The 24,933-nt window shown below is 46.4% G+C and overlaps 1 protein-coding gene across 1 annotated transcript in view; it reads left to right on the top strand.

Annotated features, from left to right (window-relative positions):
- Positions 1–24,933, top strand: part of otud4 (OTU deubiquitinase 4) — a 45,780-nt gene that overhangs the window by 18,366 nt on the left and 2,481 nt on the right. Inside the window, exons 10-20 of the mRNA XM_083640281.1 lie at positions 5,365–5,429; positions 5,612–5,712; positions 5,868–5,980; positions 6,469–6,598; positions 6,761–6,893; positions 11,911–11,979; positions 13,813–15,211; positions 15,572–16,909; positions 20,513–20,553; positions 23,621–23,980; positions 24,321–24,678. Of these exons, the coding sequence (XP_083496407.1) occupies positions 5,365–5,429; positions 5,612–5,712; positions 5,868–5,980; positions 6,469–6,598; positions 6,761–6,893; positions 11,911–11,979; positions 13,813–15,211; positions 15,572–16,909; positions 20,513–20,553; positions 23,621–23,980; positions 24,321–24,678 (4,107 nt within the window). The remainder of the gene's footprint in view (positions 1–5,364; positions 5,430–5,611; positions 5,713–5,867; positions 5,981–6,468; positions 6,599–6,760; positions 6,894–11,910; positions 11,980–13,812; positions 15,212–15,571; positions 16,910–20,512; positions 20,554–23,620; positions 23,981–24,320; positions 24,679–24,933) is intronic.

The following is a 24,933-nucleotide window of genomic DNA, read 5'->3' as shown; positions in this document are numbered from 1 at the left end:
ATAGTGTTACCAAACTATCAAGTGACAGGTCAATATTCTTGACTAGGGGGTTTAACCCGGGGTTACAATAATTAATAGCATCGGGACTCGGGGGGGATAATTTACAGGACACGGTGTCATGCAGATTTTAATTGACAGGTTTTTGATGAATTTTAAAGGTCAATGTCCTGCAATTACGGGGCAACGGAAACCCTGCTGGGGTATGCGTACCTCTAGGGGTACGTGGATGTACTGCAGGGGGTTACTTGAGAGAAGGGGGAATATGGAAAAATGTCAGAATAAATCATGAAAATAAATAAAACATAAAAATAAATCTGCTCAGGACAGGAGGCACCAAATGCAACTCTTTCACTCCATTTCTTATTTTGTAATGTTATATATCTTCAAAGGGTTGGTTATCATTCATTCATTGCATCACATGCTATAGACAGTTTTAACTTGACAACAAAAACATTCTAAATTGAACCCCCGCTCACTTCCTGTTGCAGTGTTTGCTATGGACATAAAAGAAAAAAAAACATTCAAGTGCAGGACTGACCATTCCGTGCAAACCGTCTATACAGCTGAGCAGTGAAAACAAAAGTAACGATGTCGAGTGAATATTTCTGCAGTTTGCCGAATGCTGAGAAAAAGTGCTGTGGGGTTGCGCTCTGGTGAAAACCGTCTATAGTTTTCTCTTGCCGTTTTCTAAGCAAAATGTTCTAGTCGGGTAAAGGGGGTACTTGGATTCAGAAATCAGGGGAAGGGGGGACTGAATCCTCCCAAAATTGAGAACCACTGGTGTATTTGAAGCACACACACACACACATGCGTGTGCAGAGGGAGAGAGACACACGCACACAAGTGCACAATGTTCGCTAGATGCCCAAAACGTTGATTACGCAACACTACCTTTCGGACAATCTGGGAACCCAGAGTCTATTTTTATTTGAAAAATAGACTCTGGGACAGCCCTACCTTTTTTCCCGGCTTCCTGTACAGCGTGTGCCTCTCCTGCCACCATCACTTCCTTTTCCGCATCCGTTTCGGCTATTCGCTAATAACGTTAACGCAAAAACACACCGCATAGAACACAACTCATCCCACAACAACAGTGGAAAATTACTGGAGGTGTAGATACTACTAGTAGTATCGCCAAAGTCGCGGCGCAAGTTGCTATTCAGACTGTAAACAGTGGAGCACGGACGCGGAAAAGGAAGTGGGTAGGAGAGGCGCGCTGTACAGGAAACCAGAAAAAAAGGTAGGGCTTGTCCCAGAGTCCTTTTTTCAAATAAAAATAGACTCTGCGTTCCCAGATTGCCTTTCGGACTCCTGTTAACGTAAGCCCACTTATTGTTGTTGTTCTTTGAAAGCTAGGAATTTAAGCCGTATCATTTTCTCTCGGTTAACGTTACATCCAGCATTAGCACAGTTCCCACTGTTCCACAGCTCCCTCCACTGTCGTCTAGAAGGATCTGATGTAAAATAGTTTCTGGAGTGAGAGGTTGGTCTCAGATGAGTAGTAGCTTGCAAGCGGAGGAATTAGGGATGGGCATCGAATTTCGAATTTTCGAATAATCGTTATTATCAAGGTCGACTTTTATTATTGAAAGTCGAAATTCAAAAAAAAAAAAATATATATATATATATATATATATATATTTTTTTTTGTGAGTGAAATGTTGCATTGTCTCCCCTGATTCTAAGTATAGTCGAATCGCTTGGTTTGAGCAAGCAAAACAATTTTTATAAGCATTTTAAGCAAGCTTTATGGAAAAATGAATGGCGGATGAAATCCCATGAAGAGGGAGAGGGGGTGACTTTGGCACCCCTTTGGCACTCAGACCTGAGCCGACTAAATATTTAATGAACCACTCATGATTGTCAAAACTGTTTTTTATTTTTGAAAATGTCAATGTCATGTAACATGTTCTTTACTTCAGTGGTGCAATGCTTGTTTGAGCTAAAAATCCACAGCAGAAGCTTTTTCTATTAATTACCGTAAATTCCGGACTATAAGACGCACCGGTGTATAAGCCGCGGGACCAAAATTGACTATTTTTTTCTTCTATAAGCCGCACCGGTCTATAAGCCGCGGGTGTTTTGATGTTTAATTACCATATGAAAGGGTTCGTGCACAGAGAGGAATGTCGGGAAAGCGATGGCTGTTTGGGGAAGCTCCCATTTATTAACATTTCAACAAAACAAAACAAAAGTCAGGTCACTAATCCCCAGACAAAATCACACAACAATAGGCTATATGTGCAGCAAACCTGTAACCAGAGAAGTCAAGTCACTAATGCTCGTCTTCCTCTTCTTCCTGCGTACTGAAACCACCAAAGTCCTCATCTTCAGTGTCGGAAACGAACAGGTTCAGGGTGGCTTCGTCAACCACTCTCCTCTCTCCTTCATTGTCACTCAAAACCAACGAACTCCTCTTCATCTATAGCTGTGTTTCCATTACAGTTTTTCGCAAAAGAATTGCGATATTTCTACAACTTCGACAATGTACAATTGCGACTTGTAGGCGTTTCCATTGAAGTTGCGTTTGAGTGATTCCCCGTTGCAGCAGCTGCCACAGTGATTACGCACGGGGATCTGCCCCATATCCCGTCCCCTGCATGCTCAAATCCAACCAATGGTCAATGGAAATCCCAACATGAAGTTACAATGCATATAAACGAGCCTGATTATCAATTCAAAAGAAAATGAGTCGCAAAATGTTGCTGGCTGCGTGAATGCAGTCAGCGCGACAGGCAGAGGAAAAAAGGTAGCCTAATAGCCTACAACTGGTCCGATTTAGAGATGGAGGGGGGAAAAGGCTGATTTGGTTCTATAATTGCACCTGAAACGTGTGCAATGTATTAGCCTACTCACAGTCACTGTATTCACTTCAGACAGCACCACCGCACCAGTGTGTGCTTTTCATCCTCTCATCTCGCCGCTGTGCCAAATGCGCGCACACAGGCAGCCTGCTGTCACCATGGACCGATTTCTGCCATTAAACATTATCTAATTTGCCCGGCTACGCTTTTGCACAACACTCGTCTTTCTGCTAGGTAGCGTTGCTTCAAAGTTTTCCACTTGCTGCGGAGGTTTTGACACGGCTATCGAACCTTACTTACCAAACTTATTTTCCGCTCCTTTTCCAAGGGATAATATGGGTCACATGACGTGCAAATGCGAAAAATGTGTTTCCATTACACTTTTGCGATAAACTGCTATATCGACACGTCTGAAAAACCACCTCATGATCATCTACTGCTCGTTCTCATGCTGTCGAGAACGAGCAAAGCTTTTTTTTGGTGAAAGAATCCTCCAGGGCGCTTCTTGTTAACAGTCCGAGTGAGTGGCAGGTCGAACGTCAAAGGCACTTCATCCATATTTATGATCTGCTCCGGTTCGATGGAATATTCCTTGATCTTCCTTTGTGTGAATTCGCCGAAGTTTGTGATTTTCTCCTGGTAGTCGGGGGAGGGAGTTGATGGGCTTGTGGCCGTTTGCTTACCGTAATTACCATATGTAAGTGGTCACGCACAGAGGGGATTGTCGGGAAAGAGATGGCTGTTTGAGGAAGCTCCCATTTACCGTATTACCGTAACATTTCAACAAAACAACATAACACAACACCACCGTTGTTTATTTTTACAGTGCACACAGTGTCCGCGGTGTGGTGAAAAGAGGGCAAGAGAGGAAATTAAAACAGAAGTGGATTTATAGTTAGAAAGAGTGCTAAAAAAGAGAGATTTTTTTTTTTTTTTTTTTTTTTTCTGAAAAAATCCATAGATAAGACGCACCGTTATATAAGCCGCAGGGGCCAAAAAACGGGAAAAAAGCCGCGGCTTATAGTCCGGAATTTACGGTAATAAAGCCTTAGACTTAGAATCAGGGGAGACAATGCAACATTTCACTCACAAAAAAAAAAAAAAGAAAACATTTTAAAAAATTTTTACATTTTAATTTTAATTTTCGAATTTCGATTAAAAGTCGACTTTGGCCAGCGAATTTCGAATAGTGTTTTTGCTAGAAATGCCCATCCCTAGGAGGAATACAGAGTATAGCTTAAGGCTGGCACAATGTTTCGTCAACTGGCCCAGACAGAGGCCAGGGCTTAGATACAGTCAAAAGAGAGGAGCTGTTACCCTCATGCTGCTGACTAAGGAAGGACATCAATGACAGATAAAGACATGCTCATGTATGATGTTCTTCTAACAGTACAATGCAGACAGATACAGAAATTAGGGATGGGGCCGATCCGATCCAATATTGGTATTGGGTGCCGATATTGGCAGTTTGGATTCGTCTATTCACGGATTCACGGATCGGAATTGGATTTTTTTTTTTTTTTTTTTTTTGCGCAATTCCAGCGCGGGCTGTAATTTGTCCATGTATAATGGTATCCTTCTTTGCCTTGTATATTTTCTTAATTTTGTCTGCTTTTTGCAAGGTATATAAAAAAAAAAAAATCTTTAATTGGCCAAATCTTTGCCTATACTATATATTCAAAAAAATATTGGTATCGGCATAATATCAGTATTGGCAGATATCCAAATTCAGGTATCGGAATCGGATCGGAAGTGAAAAAATGTACGATCGGTGCATCGCTAACAGAAATGCACTTATTAGGGCGTTGTCCTCTAAGTAGTCTCATTGCAGGCTGAGAGATGATGTCACAGGATATGAGAGATGATGTCACAGGATATGAGAGATGATGTCACAGGATGTGTGAGAGATTGTCTGTGAGGTCTTTGATTGGGCCGGATCGAACAAGATACATGTAGATAGAGCAGGAACTGTGCCATTGTATAGTTTATGGGTGAGTTTGCTAGATAGTTAGAATTCACAACAGTATCTTCTTTATTGTAGAATGGTGAAATTGACACAAGGGTGCATGCTCACATGGTTCCACAGCAGCCACAGAGACGAAGGTGTCTGCATGTTGTGTTTATCACACAGACGAAGGTGTCTGCATGTTGTGTTTATCACACAGACGAAGGTGTCTGCATGTTGTGTTTATCACACAGACGAAGGTGTCTGCATGTTGTGTTTATCACACAGACGAAGGTGTCTGCATGTTGTGTTTATCACACAGACGAAGGTGTCTGCATGTTGTGTTTATCACACAGACGAAGGTGTCTGCATGTTGTGTTTATCACACAGACGAAGGTGTCTGCATGTTGTGTTTATCACACAGACGAAGGTGTCTGCATGTTGTGTTTATCACACAGACGAAGGTGTCTGCATGTTGTGTTTATCACACAGACGAAGGTGTCTGCATGTTGTGTTTATCGCCTCATCTGCTGATGCCTACATCAGTTGGCCTGATGATGAATGGGCCGACCACTAGTTGAGGGTGATGAAGTTTCCTCTCTGTCTTCCTCTCAGCACAACAGAAGATGGACTTCTGTATCGCTGCTGGGATGCACTTCAAGGCAGGAGACCGCTGCCAGGTCTGTCCGTCTGTCTGTCTGTCTGTCACATGTGTTTGTCTGTCTGTCTGTCTGTCTGACTCTCTGTCTGTCTGACTCTGTCTGTCTGTCTGTCTGACTCTCTGTCTGACTCTCTGTCTGTCTGACTCTCTGTCTGTCTGACTCTGTCTCTCTGTCTGTCTGTCTGACTCTGTCTCCTGTAGGTTTGTTTTGAGAATGGTGGGCGGCGCTACAACGCCATCATCAAGGAGGTGTCGCCTGACAACGGCCCGGCGCTAGTTTACATCGAGGAACTGGACAGGAAGTAGGTCACACCACCACTCCTACATTTTTTCTGTGTGTGTGTGTGTGTGTGTGTGTGTGTGTGTGTGTGTGTGTGTGTGTGTGTGTGTGTGTGTGTGTGTGTCAGAGAGAGATGAGAGAGAGAGATGTTACAGTAAGTGTGTGTATTGTGTGCAGACAAATGGTCCCCCTGTGGAACCTGCGCCCCCCCAGTGAAGACCCCAACTCCTGGAAGACAGTGGTCAGCAAGTCAACTGGAGACAAGAGAATCAGCAACGGGCATGGAGCTGGTACACACACACACACACACACACACCATGCCAACTACCTATATCAGGGTTCCCACGGGTCCCTGAAATCCTTCAATGTTTGAGGAAAAAATAATATAATAATCAAGGCTGTGAAAGTTTTAGAAAATAGACTAGATTGAAAGTGCTTAAAGGACCACTGGTGATTTTCAACAAGCTTTGTGTCATTACAAGATCAGTAGTATATCAGTTGATTTCCTTTTGACAGTTATTGAGTTGATTTGAGTTGTGGGCCAGTGATGTCATTCATGCACAAGATGACATCACTGGTGCCGCGTAGGGTCCTTTACCGCATGTCAGCCCCTCTCTCTAAACCCACCTCTCCTGTCTGCTTACTGACCTATCCATAAAGGTAAAATACCCCCCCCCCCAAAAAATGAAAATAAATACATCTTTAAACAGTGGCAAGCAAGCAGTAACAGTAATTACTAATATATCTCTCTCTCTCTCTCCCTCTGTCTCTCTCTCAGAGTGGGTGGAGGGCGGTCGAGGCAGAGTGAGAGGGAAGCCGGGGCCGGGCGCCACTGGGCACGTGCAGAAGCAGCACTCCTGGCCCCCGCACGCCACCACAGACGAGCAGGGAGGGACGCGAGGCGGCCGGTCAGTGTTTCACGCCGCAGTCTGACGACAAACACACCAACAGATGTCTTGTTTTCTCTTGTTTTGAAGTTGTACTTCCTGTGTGTGTGTGTGTGTGTGTGTGTGTGTGTGTGTGTGTGTGTGTGTGTGTGTGTGTGTGTGTGTGTGTGTGTGTGTGTACAGGAAGCAGCCCATGAGCACAGCAGAGTTGTTCGGGCTGACGGACAAGGAGCGCTTGGCCAGAGAGGAGGAGGAGAGGAACGTGGCCCTGGTGGCGATGCAGCTCCGAGACGAGCACAGCTTCCCCGCCCTCGGGGTGAGTGGAGCAGCACTCGCACTTGGGCCCCGGTGGTCAGCGAGACTGTCCCGTACTCAGAAGGCCACCCGTTCGATCCCCTTCATCGGATACATCTGTAGACGTCAATGCCCGCGTATGACGAAAGCCTCCGATTTCAAACTGAAAGTCCATGGCGGCTTGTAGTGATGCGCGGGCTACCCAGAACCCGCCACGTCCCATGGGCTGACCCGCCCCGCAGGCGGTCTGGGTTGGCAAATTTGGAAAATATATTGCGGGTGTGGGCGGGGCAGGCTCAGAACGTGACAAAGCAAGTAACTTAGAGAAGTGAAACACACAGAGTCGCAGACTAACCCTTTATTAAAGACGTGAACTCTGTCTCTCTCACACACACACACACACACACACACACACACACACACACACACACACACACACACACACACACACACACACACACACACACACAGAGAGAGATGCACCCGTACACAGTCAGACAGACAAGGCGAGTCTGCAAGTCTGAAGCCGACAACACCTGCTGCACTCTCTCTACCATAGAGAGCCCCAGGAACGAGTCCGGAAATCATCGATGCTAACACTCCTGGTTCTTCACTGTTTTTGCCTATGGGATTTTTGAATGGGTTTTTGGCGCGATGCTTCTAATAATCTCTCTGGGCAACGCAAGCTTAATCAAACGCGAACCAGTGTTTAGTAATATCATCTTCACACATGAGGGCCACTTTTATGAGTTTTGAAGCTTTTATGTGCCGTTAAAAGGGCGGCTAGCTAGCAAACGGCTAAATGAGACTACACTGAGTCGACGGGGATATTATACGTCAATAACGTCACCACTTCAAAGGACGAACACGGAAATTCTCTTTCCCTCACCTGGTTCAGCCCCGTTCAGCCCGGGGTAATCAGTGCACACATCAACAACAGTCCAGGTTGAGTGCTGACGTGATGTGGAAGCCTATGCGACACTGTGTAGTTCTGGATTAGCTTAGCATGAGCTTTTTACTTCTAGGGCTCGCATTTACGCTTCAAAACTCATGAAAGTGGTCCTCATGTGAAGATTATCCGGCTGAACTCTGGTTCGAGTTTGATTAAGCTTGCTTTGCCCAGAGACCTTATTTGAAGCATCGCGGCAAAAACCCATTCAAAAATCCCATAGACAGAAACAGTGAAGAACCAGGAAGTCCGGGACTTCCGCGTTCTGACTACAAAAAATACGTCATCCCTGGGGCTCTCTATAGCCTACATGGTGGAGTAAAGAAAGGCTTCAAAGGAGGAGCCTATGTGCCTCAAAAGAAACATTTAGGAAGGATTATTCACTCTAGGTATTATTTGAAGTGTCTATAAACTAATCCCATCGCACATTGTCTGTTAATGGACTGTGATCGAGGCTATTTGTCAACTTTATTGTCACGTGACCAATTGAGAGAGCATGAGGTAATTAAAAGAAATGGGAAAGAATAAGACCAGTGTTTCTGTAGGCCTACCTGCTACCTCCTTTTGAAGACCTTGGATTAATTGGAGAAAGACCAATAATAGCTATTTAGAGTTTGTAACGCAGACGAGGCAGAAAGAACTCCTAACAACATGAAAGAAGTACAACTGTCGCGTGCGTATGTGTGTGAAAGAGAGAGCGAAAGAAAGAGAGAGAGAGGGGAGAGACAGAGTTTGGACACCTTGGAGAGCTCTGCGGCACTCATCCTGAGCCTGGAGACATTATTACATTAAACTGGCCGTTGGGTTGGGTTCGTCATTTTCAGATATTTGAATGGGCCGGGCTGGTCCAGGTGGTCTGGCTCCGACGAGTCACGCTACTACAAGCGAGATGTCGAATTGAAATCAGTGAGAGACTTTTTACAGACTGAAATTATTACTATTATTAAACAAACAACATAGAAATGAATCCCCACCAAAAATATCTCAAATATGAAACCCCATCTCGCCGCTACTGAGGCTCTCAATAAAAGTTGAATATGACAGGCTTGAGAGAAAGAATGTAGTTTGTGGAGAAGGTGAATTCTCTGTTGCCCGCGCTTTTACAATAGCCTCAGTGTTGACATCAAACTTAAAGTCGAGGTGAACCCGTTCGTCACGTGCATCTGAGTCCGTTTCAGACTGAAAACAAATTGAGAGGCGGACCATATACGGTGTCGATGATTTGATTTGACAATTCTGTCGACTGGCTTTGGCATCGGCCAATCCTGGCGTGTTCCACCCCCAAATCGGGTGGGATTCAGCGTGTTGCGAGTGGAATCCGCAGAGTACCAGGCAGCCACTGGCTTCGTGCGGAACGAGCGGACAATCCGATGCATGGGTGCTGCACGCCCGCCTGGAATCTCAGAGAGACAGCCAGGGAGGCTGTCAGGCTCGGAGGCGCGTGCCATTATCGTTATAAATGTAAATAATATTCCTCAAATGCGTGTTTTAACCAGCCAGTTACATTTCTTTGCATTCTTAGACATTACCATTTGATTTAGTTTGCATAATTGCTCAAGTTAGTAGTTTGTTTATGGGCTAGAAACTCGGCCAGATGACAGGCACTAGGTGCCATTTTCCCCTTCATTTGGAAGAGAAAATTATCCTGAAATGAAGATTTGATTGACAGCTGCATGTCGTGATATGATTGGTTGAAATGGGGTAGAAATTTGATAGTACTAGGTGACGTCAGCAAACTGTCAATTACTGTTATCAATGAAATCTTGAAAAATATGAACTTTTGATGTGAAAAAGTGTGAAAAACTAAAGAAATTAGATGTTTGTGATTTTGTTTGCATACATTATTAAATAGGTGCACTGCATACCCAGGTATTTGAACTAAAAGAAAAGAAAAGTCATCTTTGGGTTCAGCTCGACTTTAACACGTTCACTGCCAATGGCGAGTTGACTCGTCAAACACAATCCAACCGTTCACTGCCAATGACGAGTTGAGACGTCAAAAAATATATATTTTTTTTTTTGACGGTGCTACGTGGATCAATGCTCCCCACGTCTCCTATAAAAATATTGGAAGTATTGAATGTGTATAATCTATTTTACCGACCAACTAAGTGGCGACAGTGCTCCCCCGACAGAGAGAAAGCCAACCAAAAACAGCCGCGGGATGAAGCCATTCTCAAGGAAATGGCTTGGCGATTTTACAGTCATCAGTCACCAGACTCGCCCGAGAGCGGCCGCGCCAGCAGAGCAGCACACCGAGAGCGGAGAGCGGTGCCTGGGTGCTGGCGTGGGGGATTGCAAATTTGCATAATAGATTATGGGTGAAACACACTTTGAAACACCCGCAGAAAGGCCAGAATCGGACGCATTCCGAAAACCCAGAAACGAACGAGCCTCATTCTCATACTGTAGGCGGGGACGCTTTCGCGCTGCTGCGCACGGGCGCACGGCGGTGGGGGGTTCCAGAAATGGACTGGGTGGGCAGCATAAAGCCTAGAGTCGCACGGGGCTTCATCGGGGCTCTCAAACCCAAGAGACGAGTGAGCCCTATCCACACTCGCTGCCAGGGAGGGAAGCTGCTCAAACTCGCAGCAGCAGCAGAGCACTCGCTTGTGACAAACGCAGGCTGAAAGCCACCAGACACGCCCACGGGGGGAGGAGTTTGAAGGAGAGGGCGTTCGGAACTATATTGTTTGGATGTCTGATCTCTCACTGATGCCAAAAATAAATGGTTAAAGTGACTGTTCTGCCTGTTTGATTGAATTTCACAAAACTGCGATTATCTCAGCTTTCACTCTCAGACGCTGAAACCATGCTGTACTCAACGGCTAATATCTACATAACTACTAACTCTACAAACTAACTCTTTTAGACAGAGAAAGCACACATTCTATTAGTACTTTTGTGAACTTTGTGTTCACAAACTCCAAGCAGAAAAGAATCCTCGGCTCTTGTAAAATGAGCCAGAATCCTCAAAAAACGGCTTGGCAGAAGCTACCTACAGCAAAAAAAAAACGGCTGGCAGTCAATGTGTTAACACGTTGAGTGCCATAGACGAGATATCTCGGCTTACATAAACATTTTTTTTTTTTGACGGTGGGACATCGATCAACCCCTTTTACGCCTCCTATAGCAGAATTGGAGGAAGAGAATGTGTATAATCTATTTTACCGACCAGCTAAGTGGGGACAGTGCCCTCCCGACAGAGAGGAATCCGAGCAAAAAACAGCAGCCTCAGGCGGGTGCTTCCTCCATTCACAAGGAAATGGCTTGCCGATTTTACAGTCATCAGTCACCAGACTCGCCGCTCTCGGCCCGCGCCAGCAGCAGCACACGGGGGATTGCAAATTTGCATAATATATTATAGGTAAAACACACTTTGAAACGCCCGCAGAAAGGCCAGAATCGCACGCATTCCGAAAACCCAGAAACGAACGAGCCTCATTCTCATACTGTAGGCGGGGAGGGAGGCTGCTCGTACTCGCTGCCTGCCAGGGAGCGAGGCTGCAGCGAGCACTCGCTTCTGACAAACGCAGGCTGAAAGCCACTAGACACGCCCACGGAGGGAGGAGTTGAAGGAGAGGGCGTTCGGAACATTGTTTGGATGTCTGATCTCTCACTGATGCCAAAAAGAAATGGTTAAAGTGACTGTTCTGCCTGTTTGATTGAATTTCACAAAACTGCGATTATCTCAACTTTCACTCTCAGACAGCTGAAACCATGCTGTACTCAACGGCTAATATCTACATAACTACTAACTCTGCAAACTAACTCAGAGACAGAGAAAGCACACATTCTATTAGTACTTTTGTGAACTTCGTGTTCACAAACTCCAAGCAGAAAAGAATCCTCGGCTCTTCTAAAATGAGCCAGAATCCTCAAAAAACGGCCTGGCACAAGCTACCCACAGCATTGAAAAAAGGGCTGGCACTCAATGTGTTAAGATGGTTGTCAAAAAAACTACCCAAATATTTGTATGATGTGACATTTACACTTTTTCATCATGGATGATGCTGCACTGAATCTCTTATGTCTAAAATGAATAATCATGTATGAATAAATAGAGTAAATATTGTATTTCCCCCCACAGACCCAGCTTTCCAACCAGAGTGAAGGAGGGAGGAGGAAGGGAGAGAGGAAAAGATCTCAGAGAAACACTGTACGTTCAAACACTGACACACACACACACACACACACACACACACACACACACACACACACACACACACACACACACACACACACACACACACACACACACACACACACACACACACACACACACACACACACACACACACACACACAGAGCTTTCTTTATTCCAAATGAGTGAAGGTCAGAATCTGACCACAGTTATTGTTGTGATACATTTTTATTTTAAAAGTGGAAATGGGGAGAATTCAGAAATGTTGAATGTGAGAGAATGTGCTTTTTGCTAATAATGTCTTGTCTACAGGGCCCGAAATTAACTTTTTGACTCACCGGCCAAGTGGCGGGTAGATGGAAAAAATCCACCGGCCAAGCATATTTTTTACCGGCCAAAATAATAAATTGCCTTTTCAGTCACGTATACGTACATCTACTATCACTAACAGTAACATTAATACTACTAATTCATGATGATAATTCTAAGAGGAGAGGAGAAGCCGCAACACCAAAGTGCGATGGTGAAAACATTACTCGCCACGTGGCGAACAGACCCCTGATCGTCACTTCGCCAAACGCAAAATCTAGTCGCCATTGGCGCTTGGCGGGTGTTAATTTCAGGCCCTGCTTGTCTAGTAAACTGTCTCTATGCTAGCTACTAGTAGATATTAGGGCTGTCAGCATTAACGCGTTAATCGCACGTTAACTATCGTTCCTATTAACGCCACTAATTTTTTTGACGCGCAATTAACGCATGCACGTTCTGTGATGTTTGAGCCTTGGTCCGCGCCGTAGTTTTGGAAATCAGGAAGCATTAACGTTGATATCAAGCAGAAACAAAGCTCCGTGAGCAGAAAAGGACGAATAAAATGGGTATATTGGCAAGTTCAGCTTCAAATTGAGAAAGATGTCCTGCATTTTGGGTGAGAGAGAGAGTGAGCGCGTCAGCTCTCCCCGTCTGTCTCGTCTCACCGTGGCAGAGAGAGTGAGAGACAGACGGAGAACGGGGGGGCGGGGGGGGGGGGGGGGGGGACAGAGAGGGAGAGAGAGAGAGGCAGAGAAAGCGAGCGAGACAGACAGGCAGTGAGAGAGGGACCGACGGAGAACGGGAATGCGAGAGAGAGAGATACCGAGAGAGAAAGAGAGAGGGGGGAGAGAGCATGCACGCAGCTTCTCCTGTCTGTGGCTGGAGAGATGTAGAGGATAGCACCAATTAACTTCACACAGTGCAGCCTGAGAGATGTGTATTCCCAATAACTAGTAGCAATAATAACAATATTACCAATGGCCAAATACTTACCCATAGCCTACTAATGATAATAGCTACCCATATTAATACAACAGTGCATCTTTGCACAAAGCTCTCAGGTTTAAGGTAGCCTACCTCGGTTTAAGGTAGATTTAGAACAGATTAAAAAATGCGATTAATTTGCGATTAATCGTGAGTTAACTATGAAAATCATGCGATTAATCGCGATTAAATATTTTAATCGATTGACAGCCCTAGTAGATATGTTCGCTAGTTTGCTAATCAGTTTTGTACAAGCCAAGTTTATTTGTATCGCCCTGATTCACAAGCATAACAAGACAGTGTTGGTTAGCTGACCAGATACTATGGTTAGCTAGCTAACATCATCTAAACACGAAATCAATCAGATGATGGATCGGTCAGTGATTAAATGATCGGTTCAGTCAGAAACAAGACAGAAATGAACCACGTGTTCAGTTCTTTTGAGATGTATCAAAAATGTCCGATGTTCTAAGATTTTAATTGCGATCCGCGGGCATTCCTAAGAAGATCGTGACGGCGACAGTGACCTGTTCTTCTTTGCTTGCTTTTTGCAGAAGAGTCCAGTGGAAGACCTCGGAGCTGTATCTCCTGCTGGCGACAGACCCGAGTCCTCCACCCCGCCACTTGCAACCACTACTGCTGCTACTGCACCCACTACTATGACCACTGCTGCTGCTGCTGCTGCTGCTACACGTGCCAGCCCCACACTTCCTGCCTCGCCCACCGCCACCGATCCCACCCCGAAGCCCGCCGCCGCCCGCGCCATGGATTCTGATGCATGTGGAATGTGGCCGGGCACGCTCAAGGCTCCGACGCCAAACCTGAACACTGCGCCTTCTACCTCGGCTTCAGGCCTGCCGGTGAAAGCTCCCCCGGCTCTGTCGGCCGCTTCCATTGCTCCGCCCACCTGTGCCGCCCCGAGCGCGACCGCCGCTCCTCACTGTGCCTCGGAGGCCCGCGCTACCGCAGCGTCCCCGCCGGCCTGTGCTGCCCCACGTGCCAAAACAAGCGCTCCTCCTCAGTCCTATGCTTCTGTAGCCGTCGGCGTCACGCCCCAGTCCGTCCCCTCCTCCGCCTCTCTCCTCTCCCTCGTCACCCCCGCCCTACCCCCTGCCTCTCCTCCCTCTGCTCCTAAACCTGCCATCCCTTCTTCTTCTTCTCTTCCTCCCAATCCATCCGTGTCGCCTCCTTCCCCGTCCTCTTCGGTCTCACCTCCCACCTTCATCGCTCCCATCGCTCCCTCTCCGCTGACGGCGAAGGGCTTCCTCCCCCTGTCCTCGCTCCCTCGCGCCGCCAGTCCCTCCTCCTCGGCCCAGGTCTCCTCCTCATCCTCTCTCCATCACGCTCCTCCAGTCCGCGAGGAAACCCAGGTCTCCTCCTCCTCCTCTCTCCATCATGCTCCTCCAGTCCATGAGGCAAACCAGGTCTCCTCATCCTCCCTCCGTCATGGTCCTCCAGTCCGTGAGGCAACCCAAGTCTCCTCATCCTCTCTCCGTCATGGTCCTCCAGTCCGTGAGACAACACAGGTCTCCTCATCCTCCCTCCGTCATGGTCCTCCAGTCCGTGAGACAACCCAGGTCTCTTCATCCTCCCTCCGTCATGGTCCTCCAGTCTGTGAGACAACCCAGGTCTCCTCATCCTCCCTCCGTCATGGTCCTCCAGTCCGTGAGACAACCCAGGTCTCTTCATCCTCCCTCCGTCATGGTCCTCCAGTCCGTGAGACAACCCAGGTCTCTTCATCCTCTCTCCGTCATGCTCCTCCAGTCCGTGAGGCAACCCAGGTCTCCTCATCCTCCCTCCGTCATGCTCCTCCAGTATGTGGGGCAACCCAGTTCTCCTCCTCATCCTCTCTCCATCACGCTCCTCCAGGCCGTGAGGCAACCCAGGTCTCCTCATCCTCTCTCCGTGCTCCTCCTGTCCGTGAGGCGCTGCCATCTCCAGCCTACCCCCCTGGTAAGACATTTTACTTGGTGTTTCTACTACTGAGTAAAGACATTTGAAAGAGACACAGATGAGGAAAGTCTGGAAATATATGGAAAAACGTTGTAACAAGCTGCATTCACCACCACTTGTTTGATTCTAATCACCTGGTAATTTAATACTATCACCTGTTATTTTCCTACCAAGATGGCCGTGTGGTGATGTAACATGAATACCATATATGCTTTAAGTGCTGCAGCAGTAAATTTTTTGGACATTTTAAAATTTTGGTGACGACTAAAGTGATTAGCTTAGCTGCTGGAAACGTTATTCCTGGTCTGACTCGGTACTCTCATCTCTACCTCACTCTCACGATTTTTTTTTTTTTTTCAGATGTATTCGGTATTTTGCCGAAAACCAGAGGCACCCTGACTGCTTCTGCATCTCATACGCACCAGGTCCAGACCTTTCTCCCCCATGCCCAGGCCTCTCTGCCCCAGACCCACACCACTTTGCCCCAGGCGGCTCTGTCCCATATCCAGGTCCAGACTTCTTTGCCCCAGGTCGCTCTTCCACAGACCCAGACTTCTTTGTCCCAGGCACAGGCCTCCCTCTCCCACACCCAGAGTTCTTTGTCCCAGGTCTCTGTGCCTCATACCCAGACCCAGAGGTCTTTGTCTCAGGTGTCTTTGCCCGAAGCCCAGGCCTCCCTCTCCCAGACCCAGACTTCGTTGTCCCAGGTCTCTGTGCCTTACCCCCAGATCCAGATGTCTTCGTCCCAGGCTGCTCTGCCTCAGGCCTCTTTCCCCCAGACCTTTGTCCCCCAGACCCAGTCCTCTTTCTCCCAGGCCTCTTTGCCCGAAGCTCAGCTCTCCCTTCCCCAGACCCAGACTTTTTTCTCTCAGGTCCCTTTGCCTGAAGCCCAGGCCTCTCTCTCCCAGACCCAGACTTCTTTCTCCCAGGTCTCTGTGCATCATACCCAGACCGCTTTGCCCCAGGCTGCTCTGCCCTATGTCCAGGGCCAGCCTTCTTTGTCCCAGGCCACTCTGCCCCAGGCCTCGTCCCCCCAGACCTCATTCTCCCAGGCCTCTTTGCCCCAGCTCCCCCTCTCTCACTTCCACTACCAGTACCCGCCCCAGGCCCAGCACCACCCTGAGGCAGCCCAGGCCCAATCCTCTCACCCTGCTCCAGGAGCCTCCTACCTTAACCATGCCCCCCAGGCATCTCTTGCCGCCTCTGTCGCTGCTCTCTTCCAGCCTTCAGTCGGCCAGCCGCATCTCCATCCCCAAGGCCACCCTGCCCAACCCTCACACGTCCCACACCCCTCTCTGTCCCCCTCCCAGTCCCATCCGTCTCTCCATACCCAGGCCTCCAGCACCCAGTGTCAGATGGAGGTCCAGCCCGCTCCACCTCAGCACCCACAGGCTCGGCCCGACTCCCCGGCCCATCCGCCCTCTCAACAGTCCCATCCGCCCTCTCAACAGTCCCATCCGCCCTCTCAACAGTCCCATCCTCCTCACCCGTCGTATCACCCCCACTTCCAGCCCTCGCCTCCTCCGCCCCACCACCAGCCTGTCCCGTCCCAGGCAGTCCCAGGAGCGGTTCCACTGCAGCAGATGTCCCAGCTCTACCAGGACCTCCTCTACCCCGGCTTCCCCCTGGATGAGAAAGGAGGTGCAACCCCCACCCCGTCCTACTCTCACAGCCCGGCAGGAGACGACCTGCCCCACGGTGAGTTGGGCAGAAGATGGGGTAACCCCAACCCCAACTAAAGAAAATGGTCAGTGGCTCCCATCTCTGGCCCTCGGCGACCCCAAATACTGCTGGGCTTCATTCTAGCCGTTTGATTCGAGAGGTTTAGATCTGGAACACCAGCTGAATCCATTAACTAGCTGGTAGAATAGAACATCAGCTGAATCCATTAACTAGCTGGTAGAATAGAACATCAGCTGAATCCATTAACTAGCTGGTAGAATAGAACATCAGCTGAATCCATTAACTAGCTGGTAGAATAGAACATCAGCTGAATCCATTAACTAGCTGGTAGAATAGAACATCAGCTGAATCCATTAACTAGCTGGTAGAATAGAACATCAGCTGAATCCATTAACTAGCTGGTAGAATAGAACATCAGCTGAATCCATTAACTAGCTGGTAGAATAGAACATCAGCTGAATGCATTAACTAGCTGGTAGAATAGAACATCAGCTGAATCCATTAACTAGCTGGTAGAATAGAACATCAGCTGAATCCATTAACTAGCTGGTAGAATAGAACACCAGCTGAATGCATTAACTAGCTGGTAGAATAGAACATCAGCTGAATGCATTAACTAGCTGGTAGAATAGAACACCAGCTGAGTGCATTAACTAGCTGGTAGAATAGAACATCAGCTGAATCCATTAACTAGCTGGTAGAATAGAACATCAGCTGAATGCATTAACTAGCTGGTAGAATAGAACACCAGCTGAATCCATTAACTAGCTGGTAGAATAGAACATCAGCTGAATCCATTAACTAGCTGGTAGAATAGAACATCAGCTGAATCCATTAACTAGCTGGTAGAATAGAACACCAGCTGAATCCATTAACTAGCTGGTAGAATAGAACACCAGCTGAATCCATTAACTAGCTGGTAGAATAGAACACCAGCTGAATCCATTAACTAGCTGGTAGAATAGAACATCAGCTGAATCCATTAACTAGCTGGTAGAATAGAACACCAGCTGAATCCATTAACTAGCTGGTAGAATAGAACATCAGCTGAATCCATTAACTAGCTGGTAGAATAGAACACCAGCTGAATCCATTAACTAGCTGGTAGAATAGAACACCAGCTGAATCCATTAACTAGCTGGTAGAATAGAACATCAGCTGAATCCATTAACTAGCTGGTAGAATAGAACACCAGCTGAATCCATTAACTAGCTGGTAGAATAGAACACCAGCTGAATCCATTAACTAGCTGGTAGAATAGAACACCAGCTGAATCCATTAACTAGCTGGTAGAATAGAACACCAGCTGAATCCATTAACTAGCTGGTAGAATAGAACACCAGCTGAATCCATTAACTAGCTGGTAGAATAGAACATCAGCTGAATCCATTAACTAGCTGGTAGAATAGAACACCAGCTGAATCCATTAACTAGCTGGTAGAATAGAACACCAGCTGAATCCATTAACTAGCTGGTAGAATAGAACACCAGCTGAATCCATTAACTAGCTGGTAGAATAGAACACCAGCTGAATCCATTAACTAGCTGGTAGAATAGAACACCAGCTGAATCCATTAACTAGCTGGTAGAATAGAACACCAGCTGAATCCATTAACTAGCTGGTAGAATAGAACATCAGCTGAATCCATTAACTAGCTGGTAGAATAGAACACCAGCTGAATCCATTAACTAGCTGGTAGAATAGAACACCAGCTGAATCCATTAACTAGCTGGTAGAATAGAACACCAGCTGAATCCATTAACTAGCTGGTAGAATAGAACATCAGCTGAATCCATTAACTAGCTGGTAGAATAGAACACCAGCTGAATCCATTAACTAGCTGGTAGAATAGAACACCAGCTGAATCCATTAACTAGCTGGTAGAATAGAACATCAGCTGAATCCATTAACTAGCTGGTAGAATAGAACATCAGCTGAATCCATTAACTAGCTGGTAGAATAGAACACCAGCTGAATCCATTAACTAGCTGGTAGAATAGAACATCAGCTGAATCCATTAACTAGCTGGTAGAATAGAACACCAGCTGAATCCATTAACTAGCTGGTAGAATAGAACACTAGCTGAATCCATTAACTAGCTGGTAGAATAGAACATCAGCTGAATCCATTAACTAGCTGGTAGAATAGAACACCAGCTGAATCCATTAACTAGCTGGTAGAATAGAACACCAGCTGAATCCATTAACTAGCTGGTAGAATAGAACACCAGCTGAATCCATTAACTAGCTGGTAGAATAGAACATCAGCTGAATCCATTAACTAGCTGGTAGAATAGAACACCAGCTGAATCCATTAACTAGCTGGTAGAATAGAACACCAGCTGAATCCATTAACTAGCTGGTAGAATAGAACACCAGCTGAATCCATTAACTAGCTGGTAGAATAGAACACCAGCTGAATCCATTAACTAGCTGGTAGAATAGAACACCAGCTGAATCCATTAACTAGCTGGTAGAATAGAACACCAGCTGAATCCATTAACTAGCTGGTAGAATAGAACATCAGCTGAATCCATTAACTAGCTGGTAGAATAGAACACCAGCTGAATCCATTAACTAGCTGGTAGAATAGAACACCAGCTGAATCCATTAACTAGCTGGTAGAATAGAACATCAGCTGAATCCATTAACTAGCTGGTAGAATAGAACACCAGCTGAATCCATTAACTAGCTGGTAGAATAGAACACCAGCTGAATCCATTAACTAGCTGGTAGAATAGAACACCAGCTGAATCCATTAACTAGCTGGTAGAATAGAACACCAGCTGAATCCATTAACTAGCTGGTAGAATAGAACACCAGCTGAATCCATTAACTAGCTGGTAGAATAGAACACCAGCTGAATCCATTAACTAGCTGGTAGAATAGAACATCAGCTGAATCCATTAACTAGCTGGTAGAATAGAACACCAGCTGAATCCATTAACTAGCTGGTAGAATAGAACACCAGCTGAATCCATTAACTAGCTGGTAGAATAGAACACCAGCTGAATCCATTAACTAGCTGGTAGAATAGAACACCAGCTGAATCCATTAACTAGCTGGTAGAATAGAACATCAGCTGAATCCATTAACTAGCTGGTAGAATAGAACATCAGCTGAATCCATTAACTAGCTGGTAGAATAGAACATCAGCTGAATCCATTAACTAGCTGGTAGAATAGAACATCAGCTGAATCCATTAACTAGCTGGTAGAATAGAACATCAGCTGAATGCATTAACTAGCTGGTAGAATAGAACATCAGCTGAATGCATTAACTAGCTGGTAGAATAGAACATCAGCTGAATCCATTAACTAGCTGGTAGAATAGAACATCAGCTGAATGCATTAACTAGCTGGTAGAATAGAACATCAGCTGAATGCATTAACTAGCTGGTAGAATAGAACATCAGCGGTACTCGAAGGGTCCTGAGGGTCGGAGATAGAAACCACTACTTCATGATGTTCAAAGTCAGGAGACAAGTTACACTTAGTTTGGTTACGTTTAACATGTGTGTGTGTGTGTGTGTGTGTGTGTGTGTGTGTGTGTGTGTGTGTGTGGCACAATGAGGTTAAACTCAAACAACATGACATTTGTCTCTGTCTTTCTCCACAGATATAAATGTTCTGAGGTTTTTCTTCAACCTGGGAGTCAAGGTAAGAAAGATCTACAGCCGTGCTCTACTGAGCATATACCACAGCTATGATGTCATGCATCTGAGATGAGCATTTAAGCACTGCTGCAGGTGCACAATTCACCCACCTACCCACCCCATTTGAGCCAAGTCCCACCCGGTAAAATATCAGGGTGAGCCAATCAGAGGCAGAGTAGGGCGCAATAGGGGTGGAGGGGGGGAATAAAGTGCTGCAGACCGATTCATAGAAACCAACAAGTAGTAGATAGCAACTACTCTTAAACTGCCACTGAATAACTGAACCACAACTGTAGCTTGTAAACATGTACAAGTCACGTTTCTTTTATTGGTAACATTCATTTTGAAATACGTTACTCGGTTGTTGAGATAATTGTGTTTCACAACAACCAAATTTACTAGCTAAACTGGAGATAGCGCTGCAGTACATCTCCTCCCGTCTGGAGCTAAAACTCCTCCCCTCTGGAGCTAAAACTCCTTCCCTCTGGAGCTAAAACTCCTCCCCTCTGGAGCTCCAGTGAGTGCCACTTGCATCTGTCTGCGATGATATACTGTAGTTATCCGCCTAGGACCATTCTGGAGCCGGCTTACATCAGCTGAGATGGTCGGTCGGCTGTGCGTGGATGGTTGTGCATGGTTCTCCAAAATTATATTTCCAAATCGGCGTTATTTTGAAAAACCGATTGCATATTGGGGGTCAACTAATTACATTTGACGACTGAAACTATTAAAAACTTCATAAAGGGCCATATTAACCATAGATAGAGCCCAAACTAAAGAGAAAGGAAACACTCCGCTCCGCCATTTTTCCCTTCTCTCGTCAATGCCGAAATGCATTCTGGGCAGTGTCGAATTATCGTACCAGAGCGTCAAAATGATCAGTTTTGGTGGTAAAATATCGTACAAATACGATAATTATCGTACGTTATCTGGTCAGATGGATTTTTTTTTTGCATGTGCATTATAATGCCAACTTTTTCTCCATATTTCTGCCCTGGGGCATGTTTTATTTTTATTTTATTATTTATTTATTTGGGGGGGGGGGGGGGGGGGGGCGTGGGGGTGGGGCGGTATTTTCATAAGAATCTTGAGTAGTAACTATAAAAAATAAAAAGCACCACGCTCTTTAAAGGAACACTCCGTCAATTTTCAACCAGCTTGGTACCATTACAAAATCAGCAGTATATCAGAAAACTGTAAACCGTTTTCCGGTCATTCATTTAGTTTGACAGTTCTAGAGTACCGCAGGAACGAGTCATTCATTTAGTTTGACAGTTCTAGAGTACCGCAGGAACCAGTCATTCATTTAGTTTGACAGTTCTAGAGTACCGCAGGAACCAGTCATTCATTTTGTTTGACAGTTCTAGAGTACCGCAGGAACCAGTCATTCATTTTGTTTGACAGTTCTAGAGTACCGCAGGAACCAGTCATTCATTTAGTTTGACAGTTCTAGAGTACCGCAGGAACCAGTCATTCATTTAGTTTGACAGTTCTAGAGTACCGCAGGAACCAGTCCGGGAAACATGGCTGCTAACACTTCCGGCTCGTAGGTGTAAAAGTCAATGGTATTTTTGTACGGGAATTTCCGTTAAAATGCACGAAATAAGGTCTGTGGTTAACAAAGGTTTATGAAACAGCAACGTTTGTGTTCAGCAAGATAATCTTCACAAACGAGGAGCACTTTTATGACTTTTGAAGCGTTTTCTGAAAACGGTGTTTAAAAAAAAACGTACGCCTACGCCTACTTATGCTTCGAAAGTGTGACAGGTCCGGTTCTCAAAAATAGAATCAGGCTCGCGTCTAGAACCCAAACCCGCCACAACAACAACAACAGAATGACTGAGCAACAGGTTATCTCACAGGAAGTCAATAAACAAAGTTTGCCTACCTGAAAACCCAGGAGTACCTGCCTCGGACAGCAGGCTGTAGCGCTCTGATGGTTTCACAGGACAGCACCAAGCCTCAGTATGGAAGCTGGCTATCAGCAGCTCCCGTTCAGTAGATTAGGGACGCTAGTACAAAGAATATCTCACACACAGACACACCCATACGTGAAAACGACTAGAGACTGGGGGCGACAGAGAATCCATGGCTTTCTTCAATCACCAGCTGAGAGAGAGTGCGCACCTGAAATGCCACGTCATAATACTAACTCCAAGCCACTCCCACTTCCTGTTTAACTCCGGTGCTCAGTCAAAAGTCACATGACACAACCTACCAGGGGCTACCTGACCATCACACCTGTCACAAAAGTCATAACAGTGTTCCTCGTTTGTGAAGATGATCTTGCTGAACACAAACTTCACTGTTTCATACACTTTTGTTAATAAATTCCCATACAAAAATCCCATTGCCATCGCAGGGACTTCTGGGTAAGCCTACACAAATAAAAATACATAATTCCTGCGGTTCTCTATTGAGAGTTGATTTGAGTTAAGTTGTGGACCAGTGATGTCATTCATGCACAAATGACATCACTGGTCCACATCTTCTCTCAGATCAACTCTCAAACGAAATGAATGACTGCAAAACCGCTTTTCCACAGTTTTTGGATATACTATTGATTTTTTTTTTTTTAACCAAGGTTTCTTTATTCAAGGTTTTTCATTTCGTAATCATTCAATTTCATTTCAAATCCCCTGAACCCCTATACTATCGATTTTGTAATGATATACAAAAGCTGGTTGAAAATCGATGGTGTTCCTTTAATTATATAACACTCTTATGTTTGAGCAATTTGATTGGACGAGAGGCATTCCATGAGTGCTGATATACAGGATAAGAGCACAGGGACACTTCACTGAAATCCTCTGTGCTAACCTAAACGTAGCAAGCTTAAATAGCTTTCAGTCAGGAAACCGTTTACCTGTTGCTTGGCAACACTTGGTAGTGTTAGTGCAATCCTGAGGGAACAGATTTTTTGGGGGGCGGTGACAAATAACTGACAAAAATCCATCTGCTGTCTCAAATTACTATTATGCTACTTAACGTCGTATAGCTTTTGTTTATAAAGCTGTTGTAGAAGCCAGAGACTGACCGCTGCTCCCTCTCTCCTCTCCTGTCCTGTCCAGGCATACACCAACCCCATCTTCTCCCCGTGCATCTACCTCCTCCCGCTGCGGCACGCCTACACCGCGCACGCCAAGGTGCCCTCCTGCAGCCCCTCCCCCCCACCTCCAGTCTCCCGCTCCCCTTCCCCTGCCCCCTACCTCCACTTTGCTGCCACCAGCCTCCCCGGGTACCACCACCCTCCTCCTCCTCCTCCCGCTTCGGCCTCGGCCGCTCCCCAGTACGATCACCCCGCCCCCCCGCAGGCCTCTGGCCCCGAAACACCCCCTCATCCCTACCCCAGTGAACCCCCCTTCAACCTGTCCGCCCAGCCCCTGCCCCACAGGATGACCTGCTCCTCACTGCTGTGGCAACAGCACCAGGTATGGCTACTTTACTGTGCGTTTTTACTATGCATTATTGTTTGCTTACAATAAATCGCACATATTAATTGTACTTAGAGGGCTATTGTGCATTTGCCTTGTACTTACAAGGCTCACTATAAATTGTATGTATTGCTTTTTCTTCTTCATCATTGTGTAATCACATGACCTGTCAGGTGACCCCCTTGAGACTGGTATTTGTAAGGTGTGTCTGCATTGGTTTCATGTCTGAACTGAAGAAGGCTTTGTACCCAAAATGTCACGCAGTGGTATAGGCTACCAATAAATGTTCATGGGAGCAATATCTATGTGCGGACTGTATTTTTCTACTTTTTAACAGCACCAGGTGCCCCCGCCCGGGAACCCCAGCTACCCGGGGCAGTACCCCACCCCGCCTCCGCCCTACTCCCCGCCCCAGCCCTCGTCTCAGGGTTATGCCCCGGCTCAAGCCCCGGGACACCCGTCGTACCCCGCCAACCCGCCCCAGTACCCCTCCTCCTCCTCCTCCTCCTTGCTGGGGTACCCGTCTTCCGCCTGTGCCATGGAGCTCCAGGGCAGCCAGGGGGCGACGGAGCAGTTTCAGCCCGCCAGCGATGAGCCGACCCCGGGCCCCGGCCGAGGCCCCGGTCCCCTGGAGGGCTCCACCGCCACGAGCGGCGGCGGCGCTACGCCCGCCGTTCCTGCTGGCTCCACTTATGGTATGATGGGCTTTTTCAGAGATGTTATTTGGCTGTTTAGAGCTGCAACCATTAATCGATTAGTTTTAGACTATTAACTTAATCACCAACTATTTTTTATCGGTTTGAGTATTATTATTTTTTCCAAGTAAAAACTCTGATTCCAGCTTCTTAAATATGAATATTTTCTGGTTTCTTTCCTCCTCTATGACAGTAAAGTTCATATTTTGGGTTGAGGACAAAACAAGAGATTTGAGGACGTCATCTTGGGCTTTG

The sequence above is a fragment of the Poromitra crassiceps genome (assembly GCF_964638095.1).
Source record: "Poromitra crassiceps genome assembly, chromosome: 7".
NCBI classification, from domain to species: domain Eukaryota; kingdom Metazoa; phylum Chordata; class Actinopteri; order Beryciformes; family Melamphaidae; genus Poromitra; species Poromitra crassiceps.
Note: the sequence above shows the minus strand (reverse complement) of the source record. Positions and strands in the feature narration are given on the sequence as shown.